The sequence below is a fragment of the Delphinapterus leucas genome, chromosome 20 (genome assembly GCF_059928025.1).
Source record: "Delphinapterus leucas isolate spDelLeu-1000000601 "Yukka" chromosome 20, BTC_Dleu_Yukka2, whole genome shotgun sequence".
Classification (NCBI taxonomy): Eukaryota; Metazoa; Chordata; class Mammalia; order Artiodactyla; family Monodontidae; genus Delphinapterus; species Delphinapterus leucas.
In genome coordinates, this window is record NC_143148.1 from 34,359,709 (window position 1) to 34,381,855 (window position 22,147).

At 50.8% G+C, this 22,147-nt stretch overlaps 1 protein-coding gene across 8 annotated transcripts in view; it reads left to right on the forward strand.

The window, feature by feature from the left end:
- Positions 1-240: 240 nt before the first annotated feature.
- NDRG4 (NDRG family member 4) overlaps positions 241-22,147 on the forward strand; it is a 41,940-nt gene continuing 20,033 nt past the window's right edge. For 6 of the 8 annotated variants that reach the window (XM_089903180.1, XM_089903177.1, XM_089903181.1 and 3 more), the window contains exons 1-2: positions 251-339; positions 19,058-19,152. In XM_089903180.1, coding sequence (XP_089759306.1) covers positions 19,081-19,152 — 72 coding nt within the window. In that variant the 5' untranslated portion in view covers positions 251-339; positions 19,058-19,080. Of the gene's footprint in view, positions 340-19,057; positions 19,153-22,147 lie in introns of all 8 variants that reach the window. The other 2 variants (XR_016391001.1, XR_016391000.1) reach the window with 2 other exon arrangements.

A 22,147-nucleotide genomic window follows, 5' to 3' on the forward strand; every position in this document is an offset into this window, starting at 1 on the left:
TCGACCCGGGGTCTCCGCTAGGTTCGGATGTCCGGGGGTCTAGCTCGCCAGCCCACTGGGCACTCCAGCTGCAGCGGGAGGCGGAAGCCGAGCGCTTAGAACCGCCTCCCGGGTCCAGACCCCAGGCCCGGCCCAGCACCCGGGCCGAGCTCCCACGCTCCCCGCGCCCTCGTGGGCACGCCCCCCGCGGCGCACCACCCCCGGCCCGGCCCCCGCCCCCAGCAGCGGCGGCTCTGCAGAGGGGTCGGGCGCTGCCTGCACCTGCACCCGCGCGTTGGCTGCAGCAGCGCAGAGGCCCGGCTCCCCGCCTGCGCGTCTGTCTTACTCGCCTCACCCTAGGTGAGTCGGCGGCGCCCCGAGACCCATCTCCCCCCATTCCCCAGGCACTGCGGCCGCGGCCGACCCCCCGCCCCGGCGCAGCCCCCGCGAGCGGGCCGCCTTGTCGCCGGGCCACACTTCGCCTACGAGGGCGGCAACCCCCCCCCCCCCCAGCCCACTCCGCCCCGCCCGGGCTCTTCCTCCTCGCCTTCCCGGCCAGAGGCGCGGATCCCCAGGGCCACGGCCCCGCGGTCGCCCGCGCCTCCCTGATCGCGACATCGGGGGCGGCCGGGCCTCTTTGTTCGGACGGCGGCACAGGGGCCCACTCCCGCCGCCTCCCAGAGTGTCACCTGCACCCACCCCGCGCGCTCTCTCAGCCTCCCGGAGTTCACCCGGACCAGGTGGCGGCGGGCGCCTTTGAGGGGTGCGCGGCCGTGCAATTGGTGGATTTTTTTAAACCTGTTTGGAGGGGGGAGCGCGGTGTGGGGGGCGGCGAGAGCTCTCCCGGCTCCCGGCTGCTCTTCCTGCTTCACTTCTCACTCTCCTGCTGTTTCCCTCCTCGCCTCCCGCGCTCCTCTCCCCTGCTCGGCTGAGCGCGGGGCGCAGACATGAAGGTGCTGGGACACAAGATAGAGCTGCTGACAGGTACCGCCGGCCTCTCCCCGCCGCTGCCCCTCTGCGCGGCCCTCGCTGCCCGCTACTTTCCGAGTTGGAGCGGGGCTTGGTGGCTGTGGCCACGGGTTTGGGGTGACTCGGGTTCGAGCAGGAGGAGGGGGTGCAGATACCAGCCAAGTCCTAGCTTGTGCGCTGCGGGTTTCTGTGCGGAGCCTGGCCCCGGGAGAGGACTTGGGGCGGTGCCCTGCTCGGCTTTGCTCTCTGAGGGGCCCGGCGTTTGGGTGGGTAGAGCGCTTGCCGCAGGGGCGCGCGTTCGAGGACTGGCCGCCTGGAGTCTCCGACTAGTCAAGCTCTAGGCAGGTCCCCAAAAAGGGAAAGAGAGCTTAGAGCCCCTGCCCTTCAATCAGTGTCACTCAGTCACCCCAAGAAAGGAGCTTCCTGGGCTCCCAACAGGACCTCTGCCGTGGGCCTCTGAGTTCCTGCTCCCCGTGAGAATCTGAGCACCTCTCCCTGGGAGGAGAAGTTACTTGCTCGGAGTAGAGGCCAAGTGGCCAGGAAAGTGGGAAGCCAGATTGGGCCCTGGTGACTTGGGGAACTTCAGCCTTGGGGCCCCTGTGAAGAAATGGCCAGACACCCCACTGGAAACCATATCCTGGGTGCTGTGGCTGAAGATAACAGAGGACACAGGGTCTGCCCAGAAGAGTAAGCGGGACAGGGGCCAGGGGTCTGAAGGGTGGAGACGCTCTCCCAGGCATGAAGGGCAAACAGTACAGGTGGCTTCTGTTGTCTCCCCAAGGGAGAGGTGGGGAGAGACTTAGACAGGAGGATGGGGGCTAAGAAAGGGAAACAGTTGAGAAGTGCAGATCCCACCAGATCCTGGGCTGTAGAAGTGCTCGATCAATGTGTACTGGATGGACATGTGGATTCCAGAAATCGTTCCCTGGCGCCTGGGAGGTTTGATCCCTGACTTGGAGGACCTTACCATCTGTGCAAGGGAACAGCACAGGAGCCCTGTTACAAGAAAGGGAAGGGGGCAACAGTGTGAGGACACACTCAGGAAACAGGTTGGAGTCTGGGGGGGGGGCAGGAGGAGAGCAGATAGATTTGAGCACGTGGCAGCGTTTGAACTGGACCCTAAATGACAGAACTTCTGTTAACCGAGTGGGAGGTGGCATTACAGGCTGAAGGATGGACGGACCAGCGTACGCAGAGGCCCTGGGATGTGAGAGAGGCTTGAACGGGGAGTGATGTGACGTGAAGCGGAGGCCGAAGGGCCTGGAGTGTGTGGGATGGGGTGGGCTGGGGGTTGGGTGAAGTTTCGGGCTGTGAGTACGTGTTCAAGTAACAGTGGCCACTCCTTAGCTCACGCCAAGCTCAGAGGGAAGAGAAGGTGGGCGCTGTTCCTGGAGCGCTAGAAACACTGGCCAGGTGCTCAGAAGTGCGAGATCTGAGCCCAGTTAGCCGTGCGGCTGGCACCCCCCCACCCCAATCCCTTGCCAGCTTGCCTTGTAGAGCTCACCTGAGGCAGGCCAGTCCTCCTGACTTCAAAGGGAACCACAGCAGCGGCTGAACTTGTTAATCCCCCCCCCTCCCGGAGGGAAAGTTTGCACCACCCCGTGGGTTTTTAGAGCCCTGCATGCAGGACAGAACTCCTAGATCCTTCCCCTTCTCCTCTTCCAGCCCCTGAAGGGCCTGGAGGAGGAGTGTTCGTGGGAGACATGCGTGAGGGCTGCAACGGGGGTCCAGGCTTTGGGGTTCCAATACAGTGTACCCTCGTCTTCTGGGTTCATGGGTCAGGGCCCCTCCTTCCTCATCAGACAGACGTGCCTGGTTCTCACAGGCTCTCTAGACCCCTGGCCAGTCTGGAACAGGACTCCGTCGGTCACCATCATCAGTCTTGGACTCCCATTGCACCTCTCACCAGGCCCTGGGAGACAGGGCATCCCTGCCAGCCGCGCCACAGTGGTTTTTCTAGCCTTCCCTCTTTCTCCAGCTGCCTCCCATCCTCTTCCTCGTCCCACTGATCTGGGTTCAAATCCCAGCCCCGGTTCTGGCCAGCCGTGTGATTTCAGATAAGCTGCTTAACCTCCCTGACTTCAGTTTTCTTATCTTAGAGATGGAAATGTTGACCCCTCCCTCTGAGAGCTGGCGTGAGGCTCACTGAGATAGTACAGGTGGCACACCCGGATGGGGCCTGGCCCTGGTGGGCACCTCGTGGACTTCATCTCCCCTCAGGTTCCTTGGTCTTGGCTGTCCCTGTGATGGAGGGGTCCAGCTGCGCTGGCCGGTTGGCCACGAGGAAGTTTGGATCCATCTCCACCCACTTTATCCGTGTCACGTGCATCTGTGAGATTTTGACCCATCTGCTCTGTTGGATGATGGGCAGGTCACAAGGTGGTGGCCGGTTTATTGTGGTGGCATACAGCAAGTGCTCAGTAGTTGTTGAGTGAGTCCAGGCTCAGCAGCGTCTCCAGGATGATTTCTTAGAGGTCTCCAACTCCTTGCCCCACACCAGCATTAGGAAATTATTTCACTGAACCTTTTGTTAAACTCACGTTTATTTAGCTGTTTATAGTTCTCACATTCTCCCATTTTATCATCATGATCATTTACCAATGAGGTCAGCCTCTGCCTCACGTCCTGCGGCTGAGAAGAGGTGGAGCTGGGTTTCAAACCTGAGTCCTGAGCCCTGAGCCATCCCATGCATTTCTTTTTTATTTTTTTTAATCTTTCGTGTTCGCCTTCCTGCCTGCCTTCCTTCCTTCTCCACACAGCATGTGGGATTTTAGTTCCCTGACCCACACCCTGTGCACTGAAAGCACGGAGTCTTAACCACTGGACCACCAGGAAAGTCCCCCCATGCGTTTCTAATTGCCTGGCTCCGGGCCAGTCTCATAGCTGCTCTACATTTCACTTTCCTCATCTGTGAAATAGGTTCGTTGTGGTACCTCCCATACAGGTGTGAGACTGTATGCGTGTAAAACGTTGAGAGCAACATCTGGCAGGCAGGCAGCAAATGGCAGGTGTAGGGCTGTTGTCCCCGAGCTGCCTTCTCTGGGTCCTGGAGTCTCCTCCCCTTCCCCCTGTGCTCCAGTCATCAGATTCCCTTCCTCAGGGAAGTTCCAGTTCCTCCTCTGGGTTCTCCACACAATCCAGGCCTCCCTGAGATGTGCCTCTGGGGGACCCTGCTTTGGCCTCAGGTTCCCGTCACCTGGGACAAGGTGAGGCACGACATCTGGTGTTGGGCCCTGCTGGCCGGACATCCACAGCTCTGACACCAGGTGGGCAAAGCCAGGTACCCCTCACTTGGCTGGAAGGATGCCCATGAGTTGTCACACGCAGCCCGAACATGTCTTTTTGTTCCAGAGGGAAGAAGGGGCTGTTCCTTCACAGGTGAGCGATGCTTAGGCGGCCGGCACTTAGAATTCCAGACACCTTTACAGAGTTTTCCGGTGTAGGGAGGGCAGGGATTTGGGAATCAGAGGATGTGAATTTCAGGGTTTCCTCTCCACTTGTCAGCTCCCGAGCAAATTCTTAATTTCTCTCAGCCTCAGTCTCCTTATCAATAAATGGGAATAAAGGCCCTTCCTCATTAGCGTGGTGAGAAGGAGCCCGGAACTCTGTCCTGCCCACACACAAGCTCCCTGTAGAGTCCCCAGAGGGCAGACTCTCGGTGCCTTTTTTTATTTCTTCGTGAGATGGGGAAAAGTGGGACATTCGTCTGTTTGCAAGTAGAAAGGTGATGGTTTTTGTGCATTTATACTCCAATGGTCTGTCTCCAAGATGGTTCAGAGTCAGAGATCTAAAATGGCAGATTGAGGGCTCTGAAATAGTCCCTTGGGAGCCTCAGTATTAGACGTTGGAAATTTTAAAAAATATACTTGATGTGTGATTAGAAAGCAAGCCTTTTGCCAGTTCAGTCTGGAATTTTGGTATCATTTTAATGCATGGAATGTGTATTTAAATAATGTTTGATTGTTGGCAGGTGTGTTGACCATATATTTATATGTGGGGGAAACGGAGGCATTGATTTACCCCAGGAGGCTGAAAATAGGACCCTGCATCCTCATGTCCAGTTCATCCATTTTAGTAAACTTCACTGCTTCGCTGGGGCACTGCGAGAGATAGGTGTGAGGGGACGCGTGGCCTGCAGGAAGAGGGGAGAAGGGAGCAGTTCATTAAGTGGGGTGTGGGGAGACGGGCAAGCTGTTCCACTGGTGCAACTTCTATAAAGGGCAAGTTGGCAATGATGTATCAAAAGCTTAAAAATATGTATGATCTGTGACTCAGCAGTTGAATTTTTAGGAAAAAGTAAAGATGTGTTCAGAGGTGTTTGTTCAAGGATGTTATCCCATAGTTGTTTATAGAAGAGAAGAAAAAACGGGAAACAACCTAAATGCCCAACAGTAGGGGAGGTTAAATAAACAGGAGTGCATTCAAACCAGGGAACCCCAGGCAGCTGTGAATTATGCTACCAAAAGTTATTTACCCACCTGAACAGATGTCTCCTTATATACATGTAATAACGTGATGACAGCTCACAACATGGCATTGTCATGTGCCGGGCACAGTCCTGAGCACTTCCTGTATGTTAACTCATGATCATAACAACCCTGTGAGGTATGTGCCGTTATTTCCTCCTTTTAACAGATGAGGAAACTGAGGCACAGGTTAAGTAACGTGCTTAAGGTCACACAGATGGCAAGTAACTGGCTGAAATTTGCACCAGGTTATCTGACTCCAGAGTCCAAAATATGTTTCAGTTTAAAAAAACAAAAACCTTTTTTTCAGTGTATAGATTATTAGCACTGAAAATGAAAGGAGATAAGCAAAAATGTTAACAGTGTTTTCCTCTGGTTACTGGGATTGTATGTGATTTTTTATTTCTTTTTGCCCTTTTGCTTCTCTGACTTTGCTCAGTGAATGTGTATTGCGTGAAATTCAAGATCTATTTTTAAAAATGAAAAATTAACAAATGTACAGGGGAGAGTGCTAAGCGCTGGGGTTCGGATGAAACCAGAATTCCTACAGGAATTCTGAAGGAGAGCTGAATTCCGGGGTTGTTGGGAGGGTGTGTTCTTGGAAAACTCGAGAGAGGAAGAGTCATTCACCATGGGTATTGAAGTTGGCTTTCCATGTTTATAGGGAAGAGGATACAGACAAAATGAGTAACGCAGATGGGGCTGCAAGGTCGTGGGGTGTGCGTGTGCGTGTGTACAGGCGTGCTAGGCCGAATTATGGCCCCCAAACATACTGAGATCCTAATTCCTAGAACCTGTGAACATTACTTTGTATGACAAAAGAGACTTTGCAGTTGTCATTAAGTTAAGGATCTGGAGATGGGGAGATTATTGTGGATTATCCAGGTGAGCCCTAAATGCAACCACATGTATTCCTGTAATGGGAGCCAGAGGGAGATGCAGCCACAGACCACAGAAGAAGAAGGTAATGTGACGTCTGCAGCAAGACGCTTCGCTTGCTCCCACTGTTGGCCTTGTAGATGGAGGAAGGGGGCACGAGTCAAGGAATGCAAGGAACACAGCTCTAGAAGCTGGAAAAGGTGGGAGAACACATTCTCCCCCAGAACCTCCAGAGGGAGAGTGGTCCTGCCAATCCCTTGATTTCAGCTCAGGGCCACTGATTTTGGACTTCTGACCTCCAGAAGTGTAAGACAATAGACATGTCTTGTTTCAAGCCACCAAGGTTGTGGTGATTTGTTAGAGCAGCACCAGGAAACCAATGCTGGGGTGCATGCAGATCCGACCCGGTGCCTCTGTCACCGTAGAGGCTGGCCCCTTGGCCATAGGCTTGGGGTCTGGAAACCTGCTTCTGATCAGGCCCTGGCTGTTTGACCTTGGGCTGAGCCCACAGAATAGTCCCGAGGATCAGCCGGGGAGATCATCATGACACTGTTTTGTAAGCACGAGAGCAACACCCACCCAAGCATTGGTAGGATGTGAGCTTCTGCTCACCTACCACAAACCTAGTCTCTGTGTCATAACAGAAAAGCTTTCATGGCACGCCCTTCCACCTTCCTTAATCCTCAGGTACTTTAAACTCCAAACCACAGATGAAAGGTGTACTCCAACCAGAATGACCATACGTCTTAAGCCCCGTCACCAATACCTTTGAGGACTGAGATGTTTTTTTCAGTTCACGTGTTGGGGGCAGTGCATGGCAGGCACTGTGTGCCTGGAGATGCTCCAGTCCTGAGCAAGTGAGAATCCTGGCCTGTCCCACCTGAGCATACCCCTGTTCCTCGTCCATCAAGTGAGTGTTCTAGGCCCGCTGCGCCCAAAGCCCTTGCCAGCTCCAAAGTGTTTGCTGTGAACCCAGCACACTGGGACAGGGCAGAGAGAGAGGAAGAGTGGACAGGGGTGGCCTGGAGGTCCCCTGAAATCTGAAGTGGTCATCCAGGAGGACCACAGGCCGCAGGATGTTCTGGGGCTCCTTTTTACCATTGCATCTTTGGATTCACCTGATGGAGGTGCCTGGGTTGGAAAAGGCCTGAACTACCAGAGTGGACCGTGGTGTTGCCATTCAAGTGTGGTAGGGAAGCCCTGCCTCCAAGCCCACAAGCCCTCTGACCCCACGCCCAGGCCTGGCTACCCTGTGTGATTGCCAGACGGGTGGGTGGGTGCTGGGCTTTGCTTGGCCCCTCTGGACCATGCAGGTGAAAAGACCTTAGATGTTGTGTTAGGTCTCTTGGTTGCAAGTGACAGAAACTGAACTTAGACTGACACCAAGAAGGGAGACTGGGGTGTCTATGCAGCACAGTGGACCTACGGCCACTGAAGACCATCAGGCTCTGTTTCTCTCTCTCCCCCACTCCTATCAGTTCCATTCTTTGGGTTGGTTCGGCCCCAAGTCAGTCCCTTCCTCGTGGTGGCAAAATGGCTGCTGACTCACATACCATCCTCCTGATAACCCCAGCAAAGAGCTTCTCAAATATTCCAGCAAAGGCCTTGCCCTGATTGGAACCCACACCCTCCCCTGAACTGTCTCTGAAACCAAATGTAGTGTGTCCACTTGGTTTCCGCACCCTGCTCCTACCTCTCCAGCTGTTCCTGTACACTCTCTACTGCTTTCTCCTCATCTCCTTTCTCTAGGGCTCATCCTGGGACCGCTTCTCTGTCCTCACTCACTCCCTAACTGACCTCATCTAGTATCATGCGTTCAGACATCGTCTGTGTGGTGATGTCTCCAGTCCTAGACTCTCCCCTGAAGTGCAGACTCTTATAACCACCTGACATTTGCAGCCCCACCTGACTCAGGTCTAAGCCAACCGCCTGGGCTTTACCCCCACCTCTTTTTACCAAGGTCTTCCGGACTCATAAATGGCAACTGTCTCCCTCCAGTGGCCCAGGACAAAACCAAATCACCCTTGACTCTTCTCTCTCTCATACCCCACAGCTGATCCATCTGCAGCTCCCCCCTGGAGCTACCCTCAGAACATACCCAGAACCTGAGGACTTCTCACCACCTCCACAATGGCCGTCAGCATCTCTCTCCCAGATTAATACAGTGACTGGTCTCCCTGTTTCCACCCTCACCCCCTAGGTCTGTTCTACACATAGAACATGGAGGGAAATCCTGTCACATCATCCCACTGCTCAAAACCCTCCAAGGCACCTCACTCAGGAAAAGCCAGAGTTTTTCTAACGGCCTTTTAGACGAGACGTGATCTGATGCCTCTGCTCTTCCCTCTTGGTCCTCATTCCTCCTTGTCTCCCCCAACTCACTGTGCTCCAGCCACGCTGGCTTCCTGACATCCACCTGAACACGCCAGGCAAACCCCTGCCTCACAGCCTTAGCGCTTGCTATTCCCTCTGCCCTGATCGCTCTTCCAGGCATCCACAAGGGCCCCTCCCTCACCTCCTCCACGTCTTTGCTCTGGTCACCTTCTCAGTGAGACCTGCTCTCACACCCTGTTTCAGATCGCAGCCCCCAGCCCCATGCTCTTTCCCCTTCTGTGACATTGCTTCCTTGTGCACCTGGCATGTCTGACACACTGTATATTTCCTTAGATTTGTTGATTGTTTGCCTACCCCCTCCCCTGAAAGTTCCACAAAGGTAGGACTTTTTGTCTGTAATGATCAATCTTTTATCTCTGGTGCCTAGAATAGTGCTTGACACATAGTAGCTGCTCAATCAATATCTGGTGAGTGAATGAATGAATGAAGGAAGGAAGGAAGGACTTAGGCCTGGGGCACTTGGCCGCCCCTGGCCGCCCCTGGGGGTGTGGTCATCCCTGTACCGCATGGACTGAGGATGGGGCAGGGGTGCCATTTCCACAACCAGGTGCTGTTATGAGAAGAAATGGCCTGGGGTTGAGCAGGGGCCCCCTTCTGCAGACATCATATGTGAGGCAGGAAGACCCTGGGAGTTGCTTGGAGTGGGCGCTCCTCTGCCAGGTGAGTGTGCCGTTCTTCAAAACACGAGTGCGTGAGGCAATTCAGAGGGAAAGGGGGCTTTCCAGGAGAGAAATACCCAGTAAGAAAGCTGCTCCTTCGGCCTCTCTCTTTCCTGCAGACCACGTTGCAGACCTCCGAGCTGGAGGAGGCTTGTTGCCTCAGCTTACCCCTTTGAATCTGGCACAAAGATCCAGGACAAGCGTATCTTTGTTTCTGGAACATTTGCCAAATTAGCCAAAGATACAGGACTGAACTGAGGCACCTGTGTTAAAGAAACTTGAGAATTTGTGGCCGAAAGTGCCAAACTGTAGCTTTTTAACTTTTGGATGTGGGTCCTAGTTACTCGTGTTGATGCAGTTACTGTGTGCTGGAAGGGGCTGGCGCACTCCCTGAAGCAAGGATGCTGCTCAATGCGGAGAGGAGGCTGTAGGCTCTGGATCAGCCCTAGAATTTCCCTGTGTCCCCTTGGGCAAGCCCCGTCCTGTTGCTTTTCTTTGAGTTCCTTTAGCATGTTAGGCTGGGTCTCCAAGAAAATTGTCCCAAGTTTAGATTAGCTTCAATGACGTGACAGAAAACCCACGATAATAATAGATTTAAACAACAAAACAGAAACAGACTCACAGACATAGAAAACAAACTTATGGTTACCAAAGGGGGAAGTGGGGGGAGGGATAAAATAGGAGTTTGGGATACACAAAGTATAGATACATGCTACTATATATAAAATAGATAAACAAGGACCTACTGTATAGCACAGGGTATTCTACTCAATACTCTGTAGTGACCTATATGGGAAAAGAATCTGAAATATATATATATATATATATATATATATATATATATATATATATAACTGAATCACTTTGCTCAACAACTAAAACTAACACAGTATTATAAATCAACTATACCTCAATTAAAAAATAGATTAAACAAGATAAAAGTGTGTTTCCCTCTTTCATAAGCAGAGTCTAGAGGTAGGCCATCCAGAATTATGACTTCATGATTCTCAGAACCTAGACTTCTATATTGCCACTCTGCCACCTTTAGTATCCAGCCTCAGGGTCCAAAATGGCTGTCAAGCTCCCACTATCACATCTATATTCCAGCCAGCAGGAGGAAGGAAAGGTTGAAGAATGACATGTCTCCTCCCTTTTAAGAGTACTGTCCCAAAATCACATGCTTCCACTTACATCTAACTGGCTGATTGCTGTCACATGGTCATAAATAGGGTTTATTCCCATTGTCTACCTGCTCTTCTAAAATTTGGGAATCTATTATTAAAAAGAGGAGAACAGGTATTGGGGGACAATTAACAGTCTCTGCCCCAGTAGGACTTTTTACTGGCTCCGTACAGAAGCTGCTCACATGGAGTGTGTTGTTGGGATTCCAGTTCTGTCTGCCCTTGCCCTTGGTCTGGGGATTGGAGGCTTATTATGTCTGCTTTTAATACCTGGAACCACGTGTGTACAGAAACAGAGTTCACACATTGCTGCTGTACCTCAACAGAAGAAAGTTTTATAAAAGAGCTATGTTGGGCTTCCCTGGTGGCGCAGTGGTTGAGAGTCCGCCTGCCGATGCAGGGGACACGGGTTCGTGCCCCGGTCTGGGAAGATCCTACGTGCCGCGGAGCGGCTGGGCCCGTGGGCCATGGCCACTGAACCTGCGCGTCCGGAGCCTGTGCTCCGCAACGGGAGGGGCCACAAGAGTGAGAGGCCCACGTACCGCAAAAAAAAAAAAAAAAAAAAGAACTAGGTTATGGCAACTCTAAGATGTACCTTTTTTTTCATAACATCTCTAAAATGCAGTCTCTGTTGGTAAGTTGGGCACCAGGACTACTGTCCTTGCCCTCACATGTACGCCAAAGTTTGCTGCTTGGAGAGAAATCCTGGCATCAGTAGTGGAGCATCTCGGGAAGTGCTGCGCCACGGATGATCCGAATGTCGGAGGAGCTGGGGCTTCATGGAAAAGCACCGCCCGCAACAGCTTCAAGACGGAGCGATTCGGAGGCCCTGGACCCTGAACGTGAAGAAGTTTTAGGAAGGCCCGACACAGTTTATGTCACTTGTATTTTCCTTTTTAAGAATTTACAAGTGTTGTAAGCAACTATACTTCAATTAAAAAAAAAATAATTTACAAGAGTGATAGATGCTTTTAAAAATTTGGGTCTGGGACTTCCCTCGTGGTCCAGTGGCTAAGACTCCGCACTCCCAATGCAGGGGGCCCAGGTTCGATCCCTGGTCAGGAAACTAGATCCCACATGCCTCAACTAAAGACCGCACATGCTGCAACTAAAGACCCTGCATGCCACAGCTAAAAGATCCCACATGCCGCAACTAAAAGATCCTGCACAGAGAGACGAAGATCCCGCGTGCCACAACTAAGACCCAGCACAGCTAAATAAATAAATAAATATTTAAAAAAAGTTTTGGGTCTAAGTCTAAAAGAATAAAATATTAAAAAAATAAAGTCCCCAAAGTTCTGAATGGTAAGAACTCATTATGTGAGTAGCAGTTCTGAAATTACTTTGTGTGTATACTAGGAGTGAACAAATAAAAATACTGGGGATAATGAGAGCCAGGTTTCTCATTGTGGAAGAAAAACAATTACAAATAAAGAAAGGGGGGAAGTTAGAATAAACTGAGAGGTGTTGAATTGGAATTAGAGGTATCAGTATAAATTCCAGACTTTTAATAGATATAGAATGTGTGTGTGTGTGTGTGTGTGTGTGAGTGAGTGATTGAGGCAGAAAAAATGCAAGGTGAGTTTGGAACATCATATAGGGCTAGAAAATTAGAAACGACTCAAAAAAATGATGGGCGCATGGTGAAAGGACCCAAGAGCCAGCTTGAAGGAACTCCCAATGGCCAAATCTGGCACAATCAGAGCCATAAAGTAATAATAGAGATTGATTATAACCCATAGAATAAAATAAGTAATTGAATAAATAAGTAGATGGAGAAGAAAAGACAGCTCTTTTTCTTCGAGGAGAATTCCAGTTAATGTAGAAGAGATGATGGAAATAGAAAATTATCGTTAAGCAAATACCACAGTAATAACTGTAGGCAAGCATCATCCATGGTTGCTAAAATTAGTGGGCGAAAGTATGATGAGAAACAGGATGTGTGCATAGTCTCAGAGTATCTTCCCACAAGATACGTATTAATTACAAAGGGAAAAATAGTAACTTTATACTGGAGAAACGTGGCACACACCACCTGAATCGGGTGATCAAGCTTAACATCCCCAATGATAAAACAGATTGACATCTTGTACCCCATAAAGCGGTACAATGACAAGGGCACATCTCTTCTGCTGTATTCTTACTAAAAATGCATCACCTTGGTCTAGGCATCAGAAAGCAACAGACAAACCCAAACTGAGGGACATTCTACAGATTTAACTAATCAGTATTTTTCAAGTGTCAACATCATAAAAGACAGGCTGCGGCACTGTCCCTGATTGGAGGAGACTGCGTGACGACTCTGTGCAATGTGGCATCCTGGACTGGGAGACTATTGGGAAAACTGGTGAAATTCATCTCAGGTCTGCAGATTACTTCACCATATTGTATCAGTATTTTCTTTCCTGGTTTCTCTAATTGTATTAAGGTTCTGTAGCATGGTGACATTCGGGGAAGCTGAGTGAAAGGTATATGGGAAGTTTCTGTGCTTTGTTTTTTCTTTGATTTTTCTAAATTTGTAATTATTTCAAAATAAAAAGTTAAAAGGTAGGGGACAGTATTATGCCTTAATTAGCAGTGTTTTTTCTCTTCTTTTGGTACGTAAAATGTTAGCGTCAGCTATAATCGATGGCATCTTAGATTTGATAATATCTGCTGTGTAGAATAAAGTCTCCTTTTAGACCCTTCCAAACCCATATCCTTCTCCAGAGGTGAGCATTACTGTTACCCTGATTCATTTGAGGATTTAATTTGCAAATATATGTACCTGTTTGATGCATGTATTTTTTACATAAATGGGGCTTATTTATTTATACTTATTATTCTGTGGCATTCCTTTTTTCCTTAACTGCATATTTTAGAATGCTTTCCCTATCTGTTTGAGTGGAGCTGCCTTAATTTTTAAATAGCTGCATGGTGCTCTGGGGTGTAGATGTGCCATGGTTTATTTAACCATTCTCCTGACATTTGTTTGGGTTGTTTTCAGCTTTTTCCTATTCCAAAGAGTGCTGCAGTGAGCATCCCTGTGCACAGCCTCTTAGTGTTTTTCTTTAGGATAAATATCTAGAGATATAATTGCAAAGTTGATAGATGTTTGCATTTTTACAAACTACCAACTCGCCCTCCAAATGAAGGTGAACCCACTGCAGTCGAGCCAACAGTGTATGAGAGTATGTGCTGTTTCCCCACAAGCTCACCAACGCTGAATGTTATCAGTCGTTTAATACTTTGCAGTCTGGGTGAAGAAGCATTCCTTCACTCCCATCTCATTCAACAAAAACATATCAAGTGTCAGAAAATATTAACAATCGTTTTTGTCATTATTGTTGTTGTTGTAGGGATGTGATAGGGAAAGGTATTTCAGGCAGAAGGAACGGCATGCACAAAGGCACGTGCTTCCTGTGGGTAGAATGGACCTACTGTGCTGTCCCAACCCTCTGAGGTAAGGGTCGGGACAGAGAGAATGATATGAGGGGCCAGCTACCCGGAGGCTCGAAACCCTCTACATAGCACAGTTGGAAGTTGAGTTTCTGATTTCTGGGGTCCCTGAGTTCTGGGGCTTCTTTTCAAACCACAGGGCTGGCGTGGTGTGGGTGGAAGGACCTCAGGTGCTCAGGCTTGAACGTGAGTCGTCTGCCTGCCCTTAGCGACATCGTTCTTAATCTGTGGCGCAGACCCCTCCCCCAGGGCAGAGCTGGCCAAGCCAGGTTGGCTCTGCTCCCTGTTCCATTTGCTTGAGGCTTTTCTTGTAATAACGGGACCTTATAATCAGGACTTTCAGGAGTGCACCATCTACAGGGCATCTTGGACCAAGACCTTGACCATGTCCTGCCAAGAGGCCCCCTCACTCCTGCGGTTAAAAAAAAAAAAAAAAAGCCATTCCACAGCCCTTCCGCTTTTACAGTTTGGTTTCTCCCTGTCCCACAAGGTCTGGTTCGCCTGCATGTGCTAACTTTACCCTGTTGATGTCTGGCCTTCCTTCACCTTCAGCTCTTGCATTTCTTGGTGGGACAGGTCTGGGTGTTTTGGGGTGGGGAGCAATGCTTGGCTGGGCAGCACTGTCCTCACACAACCTTCCACGCCTCTGGCTCCCGGGTACTAAATGCTGTAGGAGCCCCCAGTTGCTGAGACAACCCAAAATCCCCACGTGTATTTCCAAACACCCCCTACTACTGCTGAGCCGTGCTCCCACTCAACAGTTGCTTTATTCCATAGGTTGTGTAACTGCCACTGATCAATTGAATTGAAGCACTTATTGACAAGGCTCAGGAATGATCATAGTAATTGTTTATATTTTTAACCCTAATAAGTGTGAGGGTTCACATGGCCCAGGATAGAATCACATTTAAAGAAGCACAAATCAGCAACCAAAAGTAACTGAATCACAGCATAGGATCACATTTAGTGACGCACAAATCAGCAGCCAAAAGTAATTGAAAAGAAATGCGGTTCCTCATAAAGAATCCACCCACCTTCACGCTGCTCGGGAGCTCCTTTCTGTCACCCAGCCAAAGAGCCCGGGCTTTCTCTCCCTCATCCCTTTCCCGTCCATTTATTGAAACATCAGCGGAGCCTCCCTGCCAGCAGGTATGAACCCTTCCTTAAATAGGAGACAAGAGAAAAAGAAACTGCAGAGTTGTCTTAAGTAGGCAAAGGAAGGTTAGGAGGACCCCAGTCACTTATGTTATTTTTGTCCCATCCAAATGGGTACAGAAATCTTCCATTTAAAAAGCATGTTTCTATCCGTTGTCTCTGTTGTACCTCAAAGCTCTCTGAGGTGGGCAGAGGAAGGCTACTGCTCCCATTTTGCAGGTAAGCAATCCTCTTAGTGATCTGCCCAAAATAAAGCTAGGCAGTGAGTGATACAGAAGAGATTCCAGTGACTCTAGGCCGGACCACCGAGAAGCTGAGGGCTGGAATTCACCCCAGGCCCATTTGGTTCTAACACTCTGTGTTGCCTTTAGAGAATCTGGGATCAAGAGGGAAAAAAGGCAAAGCGAAAAGGTCCCTTGCTGTTGCTTCACAGACCCCTGGGATCTCGCACCCCATTTGCCTTGTGCTCCCTGATTCCTGACAAACCTGACTCAGGCTTCCTTGTGGGCGGTTGATAGGAATCTCACACTCTCTTTTATTTATTATTTTTGATTTTCCTAAACTTTATTTTATAGCAATTGTCATGATTAGAGACATAAATAACACATTTAAAAACCTTCTCAGGGGGCTTCCCTGGTGGCGCAGTGGTTGAGAGTCCGCCTGCCGATGCAGGGGACGCGGGTTCGTGCCCTGGTCCGGGAAGATCCCACATGCCACGGAGCGGCTGGGCCTGTGAGCCATGGCCGCTGAGCCTGTGCGTCCGGAGCCTGTGCTCCGCAACGGGAGAGGGCACAACAGTGAGAGGCCCGTGTACCGCAAAAACGCAACAACAACAAAAAAACCTTCTCAGGGCCAAGGGATGCCAGAATATTTACAAACACATTCACGCTCTTTTTCTGAAAAATTTTTTCTGGCTTTATTGAGATACAGTTGACATATAACATTGTATAAGTTTCAGGCATACAATATACTGATCTGATGGGAATCTCATTTTCTTGTAACATCATCTAGCTGCTTTTTTTAAAATCATAACTTTCTTAGGAAGAAACTCGTCTGCCACCACCCTGTGGGAATGTCCCCTCCGGCCTCTGTTCCCGAGCCCCACATCACCTGCTGGGCCCTGGGCTGTCCCTGTTTTCCACAGGCTGAGACATCCCCAGCTCTCTGGATTATGAGGTTTCTCTCTGCAGCCCCCTTCCCCGCCACCCCCTCATCACAGCCCATCTGTCCCTGCACTGCCCACTCTCAGCCCTTTTAATAGAACCGTCCCTGGGGAGGATGGTCTCCACTGTGGTTTCATAACAGGCCTGGGAGAGGGCGGGGACACCCCAGTGCTGCCAAAGCTTTTAATTGAATTCAGTATTCAGGGGGGTTGGTGGCTAAAAAGGCCCTAATGGGAGAAGAGTTTTCCAAGGTGGCCCTTCTTTCAGCTCCCCACCCGGATGGATGGATGACTGTGCACACGTCAGAAAGGGTGGAAGAGAAAATGGGGGAGAGGGGAGAGGACGCCTTTCTAAAAATACAGCCCGTCTGTGTTGTGTTAGCTGGTTTCCCCAGAAGCCGCTGGGAACCGAGAGCTCCAGCATGGCACTAAGGTGCAGGGACCTGGGTATCTGGGTGGGCAGGGGCCTCCCTGCCTGGCCTCTTCATGCTGGGGACAAGGCTGTCCCAGGGGGGCTGCACAGCTCTGGATTAACCTTCCAGGAGGCCTGAGTGGCCAGCGGCTCCCAGCCCAGCCCCAGCACGTCTCAACCCAGACTAGACTCAGGAGGGGACCCCCATGCGATTACAAGGCACCGTCTATGTTAGCATTCTGGAGGGCTGGTGCTTCCTGCTTCTGACAGGATGGAAGGAAGCCCAGGCAGGGTCTGGAGCTACGACCTGGTCTCAGGACCTCCCTGCCACAGCAATGGGTTCCATCCAAGGCCATGTGCCCTTGGGTCCCAGGAAGCCACTGCGCTGACTCCCCAGTCACTAGGGCTTCCACGGGGAGAAGCCAAAGGAGCAGGGGTGGGCAGGGTGGGGGGGCATCTTCTGACCAACCAGCTAGTGGGACTGTCAGCCTTTCAGGGCAGGAGGGAAAGTCTGAGGGCTTCACTCTTGAGAAAGACTAAAAATAGAATTGGGAAGGAAGGGAAGAGGGGTGGGAGGGAGGATGGGAGAAAGGATAGGAAGTCATCCTTCCATCCTTCCAGGTCAGGCCGCCGTGGTTGGTTTACCTCATCGCACTTCCCATCGGTGAAATCTAATAGTACAGGAAAGTACCTTGGGAGATGTGAAGTGCTTTGCAAGAATAAAGAATTTTAATGATCTACAAACAGTCTTTCTTAAATATTGTTTTTTCCTGATTTCAGACTGTAGACCCTAATTTTCAGTCCTTCACCCAGGGATAATGTCTGTTAACTTTGTGAAAAGCCTCCCAGGCTTTTTTATGGAACTACTCATATTTCTCATAATTTGGATAATACTGTATGTTTTATAACTGCTTTTTAAAAAAATCTATTACAACACAAGCATTTTACCATGTTATTAAATAACCTTTTACAAGTTATTTACCCATAGTTTGTCTAGTGCCCTACTTATGGACATTTCGCTTTTTTAGCTTGTTTTGGGTTTTTTTGATTATAAATGGCACTGTGGTGAACATTCTTACAGATAAATCATTAGGTGCCGTCTCTGGTTTCCTTAGGAAATTTCTCCCAGGGAGAAGATTGCTGAGTCCAAGAGTAAGAACCTTTTAAATGATCTTAATTCATTCTGTAAAACTGCCCTCCAGAAAGATGTACCAATTTATACACTCACAAGCAGTATAAGAAAAGTGCCAGTTTTGGTGCATCTTTGCCAGCACGGCAAATGTTGCCAATTCCATTGGCAAAAAAAAAAAAAAGAAAGAATATCTTTGACTTCTAGTGAGCTTTAACATTTTCCCATGTATTTACTGGCCAGTTGTAATTCTTTTATGAATTTCCAGTTCATATCCTTGCCTAGCGTTTCTCTTGGTGCATTATGATTTGTGCCATCCTGAAATCCAAGTGAGGAATGGCAGTGCCAGGCTAGATAGACAGATTGCGGGGTCCTGGCACCCTCTGTCTGCCTTCCCCCACCACTGGATCCTCCAAGCACACACGTGCACATATGACCCCTTCCTCTCCTGAGGTTCAGAGGCCCGGGGTCTCCCACGAACACGCAGCCATTAGGGTCTGGGCCCCTCTGCCTGGAGGCTGTGGGTTGAGTGGTCACTGTGTCATCCCTCCCTGCTGGTGGTACATCATGACCAGCACCTTCAATGTCACTCTGCCTGCCACACTGCCAGGCCCTCCCTTCTGTCCTCTCAGAGCCATCCTCACCCAGGCCTGTCCTTCTAGGCACTCAGGACAGCCCTCAGCTCTCTTCCTCTGTGTCCTCCCAGAGCCCACTGTCCACTTCTGACCACAGGGCGGTTCCGACCCTGTGTTTGGCTTCCCCACACTTGTCCCTCTGTTTCTTAATAAATGCAGTTTACTTGAACTTATTCAAGGGTCATCCTGTATTGTGTCGCCTTGCTTTTCTTTTCCTCTTTATTTTCTTTCTTCCTTCCCTCCATCCTTCCTCCCTCCCTCCCTTCCTTTCTTCCTCCCCCCCCCTTCCTTCTTTCTTCCGTTTCTTTTGGGGGTGGCAGGGAACATGTTTTAACTTTTAAGACCAAATAATACAATGACCTTCCCTGAGCCAAGCAGGCGAGTCTTGCAGACGGAGCCTTGCTGCCCGGGTGAAGCGCCGCGCTGGGCCTGCGCTTGGGAACCTGGGGTCCGGGGATGGAGGGGTCGGTGTGGTCCCCGGTGCCCCTGCCCCAGCCCGGGCTTGCGCTGTCCCCTCCGCCCGCCGAGAGAGTCCGAGCAGGGCCCAGGCGTGCCTGTCGCAGCAGGGCCCAACCCTCGTCCTCGCCTTCCCTCGCTAGGGCTCCTGCTCCACGACGGGACCATGGCCGGCCTGCAGGAGCTGCGATTCCCCGAGGAGAAGCCACTGCTCCGGGGCCAGGACGCCACTGAGCTGGTGAGTCGCCCCTTCGCGGTCCTGAGGGCGGAGGGCGCCACCTCGTGACCGAGAAGGAAACCGCGCGCCTTCCCTTTAGTCTATTTTTTTTTTAATTTATTTTTTTAAACATCTTTATTGGAGTATAATTGCTTTACAGTGGTGTGTTAGTTTCTGCTTTATAACAAAGTGAATCAGTTATACATATGTTCCCATATCTCTTCCCTCTTGCGTCTCCCTCCCTCACACCCTCCCTATCCCAACCCTCTAGGTGGTCACAAAGCACCGAGCTGATCTCCCTGTGCTATGCGGCTGCTTCCCACTAGCTATCTGTTTTACTCTTGGTAGTGTATATATGTCCACACCACTCTCTCGCTTTGTCACAGCTTACCCTTCCCCCTCCCCATATCCTCAAGTCCATTCTCTACTAGGTCTGTGTCTTTATTCCCGTCTTACCCCTAGGTTTTTCATGATCTTTTTTTTTTTTCTTAGACTCCATATATATGTGTTAGCATACGGTATTTGTTTTTCTCTTTCTGACTTACTTGACTCTGTATGACAGACTCTAGGTCCATCCACCTCATTACAAATAGTCTTGCTGATGGCTAGGAGATGGCCCTCCATCCCGTGAGCCACCCTGAGAAGCCTTGTCCCCGCCTTGGGAGAGTTCCCGGTGGGCTGAACGCCCACGCAGCTAAAACCCAGCCAACCTCACTGTGGCTTTGGCTGTCTTTGAGGCTGGGAGGCTCTGTAGAAGAGTTATTCCCATTTTAGTGATGAGAAAACCAAGGCACAGAAAGGTTAACTCACTTGGCCAGGGTCACACAGCTCTCGGGGAATGAGACCTGTATTCAACCCCTGGTTGTGGGCGGCCGTTGAGCCCCAAGAGGGTCCCCGCTGGGCAGTGCTGCCTCCAGTGGGGTCACGATGCTTCCCCAACTACCTGGGCCTTTCATGTCTGCAGCCTCTCTTTTTTCCTCATAAGCCCCTGAGGTATGAGGGAAAGTATTACCAGCAGTGTTTCCAGGAGCAGTGGCATCAAGGCATCTGAGGTTGTTATTTTATCCCAAAGGGCCCTCGTCTGAACACCAGGCGTTAGATTTCAGAATTAGCTCTACCCACGTTTTCTTTTTTTTTTAAATAGCATTTTTAAAAAACGTTCTTAATTTTATTTATTTGGCTCCGCTGGGTTTTCGTTAATGTGAGCAGGCTTTCTCTAGTTGCGGTGAGCAGGGGCTGCTCTTCATTGCGGTGCTCGGGCTTCTCATTGCGGTGGCCTCTCTTGTTGCGGAGCACGGGCTCTAGGCGCGAGAGCTTCAGTAGTTGTGGCTCGCGGGCTCTAGAGCGCAGGCTCAGTAGTTGCGGCGCACAGGCTTGGTTGCTCCACAGCATGTGGGATCTTCCCGGACCAGGGCTCGAACCTGTGTCCCCTGCGTTGGCAGGCGGATTCTTACGTTTTCTTGTTGTGGTGACACCCAGCACAGCTTCCCTTTCCCTCCTGCAAGGAAAAGCTATGGGTCCATTGCTCATAGAATTCTGGGGCATCACGGCTGTAGGTCCCTGCTGGTTATGCCACTCAGCCCCCCTCACTTTACAAGTGGGGAAGCCAGGAGCCCAGTCCCTGGATCCTCGGCACACCCTTCTTTGCTCTGCCCCAGCCACCCAGATCCTCCCTCCAGAAGGAGATAAGCCCAAGAGCTGCTGAGTTCCACATGTTGGGACAGAGTGGCTGTCCAGGTGCCAGGGGCCCAACCACATGAGGCCGGCAGTCGTGTCCCCAAGAAGGGTACAGTCTTCTTTTTTTTTCTTTTGCCCTGCCACTTGCGGGATCGTAGTTCCGCCCCCCGCCCCCCGCCCCTGACCAGGGATTGAACCCGGGCCCTCAGCAGTGTGAACGCGGAGTCCTAACCACTGGACCACCAGGGAATTCCTAGGGTGCAGTTTTACTTTTAAAACAGAACCTCAAGTTAACTTATGAGACCTGATTACCTGAGGGCAACCCCCAGGAATGGTCGGGGAACAGCTGGTGAGCTGGACACTTCGTAGACTTTTGATTCTAATTCTACTTCCTCCCTGTTCCAAGCCCCCATCATCTCTTGCCCAGGTGCTCCCCGCTGGTACGGGTGTGCATCTGTGGGTGGCACAGAAAGCTGAGGGCACCTTGGCCTCGCATGTTCTCTTCCACTCTTCGCCTTGGCATGGCAGCCCCACCCCCCTTCTTTCTGCTTGAAGGAGCCTCCCCACTGGTCTCCTTGCTCTGTACAACCTTTTAAAATACATCGTGTCATTCCTGGCTTTCTGATGTGTTCCATTCACTTGTTCCAGCCCTTCCTGAGTCCTGCCCTTGGCTCGGTAAGGCACCCTTGTATCCTAATTATAGATTTCCCTTTTTTGCTTAGACTGGCCAGATTTGATTTCTATTACTGGCCACCATCCCTCCTGAGGCCTGTTTTTAACTATTGTTCTTGGCTTCGGTAAGGTACCCCCGTAATTTTATCCTTTTTGCGTAAACTAAAAATTCCACACATCATGTCACTTTTCTGCTTACAGCTGGCCAGTGGCTGCCATAGCACTCAGAGTTGCAGCCACAGTCCTTCCCGGGGCCCAGGGTGTGCTCTGCACCCCCTCCCCCTGCTGGCTCCTATCCTGTCTCGCAGGCTCACTGCTCTTCCTTGAACAGGCTGATCATATTCCTGGCTGTTCCCTCTGCCTGGGACACGCTAGCCGCAGGACTCTCCAGGGCTGGCCCTTCATTTTGTTCAGGCTCTGCTCAGATGCCCCCTCCTCAGGAAGGCCTTCTCCGACCACCGGCTCTAATACTGACACGCGCACACCCTCCGGGCCTGGCGCTTAGTGCTCTCGGGCTCTGCCCCACAGGCTCCTGGAGCAGAGACCCTATCCGTTTGGTTCCCTGATCTCCCCAGTTCCTAGTGCAGTGCCTGGTACACAGTAGGCTCTCAGTGAAGACTCGGGTCATTGTGATGCAGCTCAGAAGAAAGAAGTTTTTTAGAACTCT